Source organism: Bidens hawaiensis, unplaced genomic scaffold, assembly GCF_021521415.1.
Source record: "Bidens hawaiensis isolate Kalapana, Puna unplaced genomic scaffold, B.hawaiensis_p1.1 tig00053235_1, whole genome shotgun sequence".
NCBI lineage: Eukaryota > Viridiplantae > Streptophyta > Magnoliopsida > Asterales > Asteraceae > Bidens > Bidens hawaiensis.
Window position 1 is genome coordinate 8,819 of NW_027499589.1, and position 6,185 is coordinate 15,003.

The following is a 6,185-nucleotide window of genomic DNA, read 5'->3' on the forward strand; positions in this document are numbered from 1 at the left end:
GGCACCCTAGTAAAACTATAATCTATTTACCACATTTGGCTTTGTGTGATACCTAGTAAAACAATAATCCATTTACCACATTTGGGTTTGTATGACACCAGAATGTCCTCATCTAAGCCATTTTTGACGTCATTAAAACCATTATATCATATGAACTGTAGATTCTCCACATATTAAAAGTCAAAACTAAACCAATTATCTATAACAAAATAATTCAACTACAACTACCCCACTTCAATTTCAATAGACAACCATTACATTATTGATTGGGCTTTATTTAGTTTCAGCCTGAAACAGCCCAGTGGCCCACCCCCAACTACATTTGCTATACCAGATGATATAACCTCCATTAATGCCTTTCAACTTTCAAGCTTTATAAATCTTGCGGACAACTATATAACACATAGCTTTTTAGCGTATTGTCATGTTAAGGCTATGTGTTGTGGTTGTTAACGAAGATGTTCGTTAAAGCGTCATGTCCCTGATTTTAACTAAAACACCTGTCTACTAACGCATTATGGGTTAACTAGTTTACTAACGCATTATGGGTTCACTAGTTGTTTATGATCGTGGAGAAAATAAAGAAACTAAAAAAAGTTAATTGATTGTTAGTGACGTTAATCGTTATCATGCTCGTTACCACATTAACGCAGCAACACGGTATAGCCGGCGTTAAAGGCCCACATAAGCCATAACGCCGCGATAACGGCTCCAAAACACATAGCCTAATAATAAAAGTATATGCGTTTTACTTACTATTAAACCCAAATGGTACAGTTTAGGCCTTTAAGAAGACATTAATCACGCTACGTAACTCTAGGGTAGACGTACAAGTTACTCCTCATTTTCCTTTTGCCTTTTTTGCTTCGTTTTGTCAACCATACATCCATCATGTTACAAAAATATAAAAATCTAATGATATGACCTAACACTTACAATTTACGACAACCAATATATCGGATAGTTGTAGGTTGTGTGGGCTATTGTCTGCCGGAAATACCGGTTACCCCGTTAGTGCAATCTCACACGATAACCCCACTTTTATTTATTTATTTCACACCCTCTTATTCTTTTCACCACGCCCCTTGTACTTTTTCTATTATTATTATTATTATTTTGGGTAGCATCCATACATTTTTGATGATTTATATGCCTTTAGCGTGTTACGCTGAATATGTTATTAAAGTTCATACGTTATCGTTTTTGCTAAGTTGGAAGTGTGTTACGTGTGTAGAAGTTGTTATTGCATTTATGATTTAGCAACTGGTATTTAATAAATAATAATATAATACACCATCGGTAAACACGTAATTCTTGTTTGCTTTATATTTTCTGTTGACAAATATATGTTTCTAAAGAGAAGATCGAGAATAAACTTTTAGTAAATTTTTATGCCATATTACAAATGGGTTGATGCAGACATCAACTAAAATGCTTTCTTTGATGGTTTGAATATTGTCACTTTAAATGATGATGTACGGAATGAGTTAAAACCTATGGAAATTCTAATACAATGCATAAATTTTTGTCAAGATCTTAAAAATATGAATACATGAAATAGAGGCATTTATTTTTGAATTTTTTATGAGCGCAATAGTTGAAACATGAATATTTTATTAGCATTTTAATTGGTGTAATATATTGTTTATTACATTAAAGAAGTTATATTAATGATTATTGTGGTCTATATACTATTATGAATAATGAATGTTTGTTAAAAAACCGTCACATGTACAATTTTTAAAATAAATGTTTGTTGAAGATATAATTATGATTTCGAAAATAACTGCTTTACACTTTTTTTTAGTAAATTATGATTCTTAAACCTTTTAAGTTATTACAAGAAGTATAATTGTCACGATCATAAAACATTTTATTTTAAGTTATGAATAATTAATTAACCATCAGCGGCGCTTCACCCGCATCATAACTACCATTTACGATGTTTCCTCCATTAAACTCTTACAAAAAGCCACCATCTCCTTTTGACTAAAATAACTCTCTTCTTTCTCTAGTCACCCACGCCACACATAAAATTACACACGACATATACATTAAATCAACAACAAAAACACATGTAATATCATCATCATCAGCATCATCGCATCCTATTTAAACCCTAACAAGACGCTTACGTTCACATCTAATAATACTTGCAATCTCTATTATAAAACGATAAAACTTCATTCACTCTTTAACCTTACATCAAGTTTCAAGTCTAACCTTCTTTAGGCTAATGTTTGGTACAAATAAGTACATTATTTTGAACTCGAACGAATCCTTTAACTAATACAATTACAGGGATGTAAACGACCCGACTCAATTTTGATTTATCAAGCTCGAGCTCTTTTAGAAAACTCAAGATCGGCTCATGAGTCGTTTTTCCAAGTTCGAGATCAACTCATTTAATATTTATTAAATCAACACCTTTTTAGTTATATTTTGAGAAAAAAAACTTAAACGAGCCTAAGCTCGACTTGAGCTTATATACTACCTTAAACAAGCCAAATCAAAATCCGGGTATGCAATGTTAAATTAATACGTCAAAGTCCAAAAAAGGTAAAACCTATAAAAATACACAAAACTCTGTTCATTCGCATCCACCCGTATTTAGAAACATAATAAAAGCAAAGGGGCCAACAAGTCATTAGGTTGATAGTAGAGAAGCCATTCTTGTACGGCCATTAGGCCATATGCTTACGATACATATATCCATCCAATCTATACATACATTATAACATACCTCGGGATTCATATTCTCATATAAATACTCAGTCGGCCCATTCTATTATTACGATTTCTTTGTTTCGCTACATCATCAACTCATAATACTCTTCGATAGCGTCACCTACATCCTTTTATAATCGGTGAAAACCCTAATTATCTTCTTCATCAATTTGCTACATATAACGTTTTACTTTTACATTCTACTTCGATAGATTATAATTGATTATTGATGTTAATTAGGGTTTGATTTTCCTCATTTTGTTACGCTTTCTGTTGATTTAGCAAATTGCTATTACCTGTGATTATTACTATGATTTTAGGCTGTTAATTATACTTAGCAATTATGTGCGTTTAGATCTTCTTTTTGAAGTTGTTTGTTTGTAAATAGGTCTAAAAGGTTGTAGAATCAGTGGATGCTAAGAATGTTATTAATACTAATTCCCAATTATGATGATTAAACATGTATTGTAATTACTTGTTGAAATTAACTAATTAATATAAAAAAATAATTCATCATCACAATAACAATCCAAACTTACATTTTCAACTTTATTTGAGTAAACTCTTTCAAACTCGTCTTTCGTGTCTTAATCATATGATTGGATGCTCTCTTTAGTCTGTATTGTCTGCTAGTTACAAGAGTCACACATTAATTAGTAGTTAAAATCATCTAGCTATGCAGTCATTATTGGTAGGTGCTATAGCAGTTATTGGACCTCTAGCAGAATATCGGTAGCGTTAATATCGGCGATATTTGATCTATCACCAATTTTCCTGATATCAGTTTTTAAGTCTTAATCGTCAGTTTTTAGTGTTTAATGTTGGTGTTTTAAGTCTTAATTTGTTTCTACTTGCTACAATTGTTAGTGTTTTGTAAATTGCAAAAGGTTAATTTGTTAATTGTAGGAAAGTATATTGAGTTGTTAGTTTTAAATTGCTGTATATATATAAATTCTGCATGATATTAAAAATACCGATATCCCATCGTGATAACCGATATCACCGATATCTCAGATATTGGTCCTTGATCGATGTCCGATATTTTTCTACATTAACTGCATAGTCATCTAGTTAATACCAAAAGTTAAAAGTAATAGGAGTTAGTACAAACATTTGTTGTTCATCGTCACAAGAACAATCCAAACCTTCATTCTCATGTTTATTTGAGTAATCTTTTTCAAATTCGTCTTTCGTGTATTTTTGATTTGAAAATCATATGACTGAATTCTCTTTTTCTAGTCTGTATTGTCTGCTTGTTACAAGAACCTCATCTTGTTTAACTGAAAATAATGTTTAAATAGAAATAGAAAATGATTTAAGAATTCGTTAGGAACTTGTATCTATGGTCCTTTTTTCTTTTTGACTACCACTCTACAAGCTGGACATAATATATTGGTAGTTTACAGAGGAGATGGGGTATAAAGGTAACTCTGTTCAGGGGGAGATTCCAGAAAGCGGTGCGATATTTATGTCAAATATCAAAACACATAAAGAGTGTTTAGAAAGAAAGTTGTTTGGACTACCATCAGTTATGTCTGATTTTGTGCTCCATGTAAAAGAAGGAATGACACTTTTCCTTTTTGAGTTTGAAAGGAGATTGTTATACGGTGTATTTCGTGCCACATGTGATGGTGACATCAATATTGTGCCCAAAGCATTCAGATCATCTGGAAAGCAGTTCCCTGCACAGGTATATTTTGTGTAGTTGATTTCATTGTACATGCGTTGTTTCTTTGCAACTTGCAATGCAAAGGGAAAATTATCATAAGCATATACTTGTTTTTTTACCTATATATATATATATAAATACTAATAGTCAATCATTTAGGTAAATAAAGCTACCAGAACTTAAACAAATAATTGGAATGCCAAAGAGCATGTAGAATTAACCAGTGTTTTAACTTTTACGTGTTTACTTCCGTTTGGTTTTATTTACAATGTAGGTTCGTTTTACAACTGTCTACGATTGTAGCCCACTATCTGAGAATGAGTTCAAGGATGTGATAGGGGATAATTACTTCAAGGGGAAGAAGTTCCACTTTGGTTTGAATAAAAAGCAGGTATACTTAATCATTATGCTTGGGCATTGTTTCTATTTTGTTTTGCTGTAATTCTTGAATGTTATCATTTATTGTGTATCTTTCTTGCTTATAAAATTTCAGGTAACTAAACTTATAAAGCTATTTCGTTCAAAACTTATCTCTAGAAATGACCCTGTGAGAAGTATTCGGAGATATGGTGATAACCCGTTAGATGGAAAAGCAAGATCTGGTGACCTTAGGAACGACATTAGACATAGGATAAGACTTGACTTCTGTGATTCTAGGGATGATGAAGTTAAAAAAGTAGATGATAATATGTATATAAATAAACATATCATTGATTCTAGGCATTATATGAGAGACAGTGATGAGTTTGGTGATTCTAGTAGGCGTGACATACTAGGAAAACACCTTGATCCTAGGAAAAATGATGTTGAAGACGGTTACATGTCGGTTTTCAGCAAATCATATGGAACACAACTTGATGAAATCGGTGTAGGAAGCAGTGAGTCTCTGGTGGATGCTAAAAGCAAAGATATTATTAAATCTAGGCATTATACAACAGAAAGTAACGAGTTTGGTGATTGTAGTAGGCGTGATGTACTAGGAAAACATCTCGATCTTAGGAAAACTGATATTGAAGACGGTTATATGTCTGTTTTTAGCAAACCACATGGAACACATCTTTATGAAATCGGTTTAGGAAGCAGTGAGTTTTTGATGAACGCTGAAAACAAAGGTATAATTGATTATAAGAGGTTACGAGATGAATATAATATTAGGGAAGGTATTCGTGGAAGTCTTAATGAATACCCACTGATTAATCATGGTGATATTCGTCTTAGTCCTTGTTTTGATGACGGGTCAGGTTTTATTCCCCTTGCTAATAGTAGTTATCCCGTCTACCCTAGTCCTGAGAAACTTTCTGTGAGTAAATCACATCTGCATTACTCATATGATGAAGGATCAAATCAAAATCTGTATCTTGATGATACCAGTTCACGAAGTTCTATATTTCCTAAGTTCATTTCTGGAAATCTTTCTTCACCAGATGCTGGTTTACGTGTACATGAAGTGCACCCTACTTATAATGATAAAAGGTTTATTGAAAAACATGATAGTAAGCATAGTTTTGGTGCTATTGATAAGAGAGTTAGTGTTTTTTCTCGTTTAACTATGAATTTGAGACATGAAGAGCAAGCCTTTGAATCTGATGAAAAACACGAGTTAAGTTCATCCGTTGACAAAGTTATGAAAATGTTGGAGAAAGTTGTGAGCAGCCCGCAAAAAAGAAGTGGAAAAAACATTTCAGTTTATAAACAAGATGATGCTGATAACTCGCCTGATAGTAAGATTGAAGTTTACGAGCTTTCAGATGTGAATTTTGAAGTTGATGCTGACATGGCGGATGAAGAA

General features: G+C 32.5%; 1 protein-coding gene across 1 annotated transcript; it reads left to right on the forward strand.

The window, feature by feature from the left end:
- Positions 1 to 3,981: 3,981 nt before the first annotated feature.
- On the forward strand, positions 3,982 to 6,173 carry LOC143600028 (uncharacterized; the record flags this gene model as incomplete). Its single annotated transcript, XM_077077836.1, has 3 exons — positions 3,982 to 4,417; positions 4,671 to 4,787; positions 4,890 to 6,173. Coding segments are annotated over exons 1-3 (1,680 nt in total), but the record flags the coding sequence as incomplete, so codon positions are not given.
- Between the last annotated feature and the right edge of the window lie 12 nt (positions 6,174 to 6,185).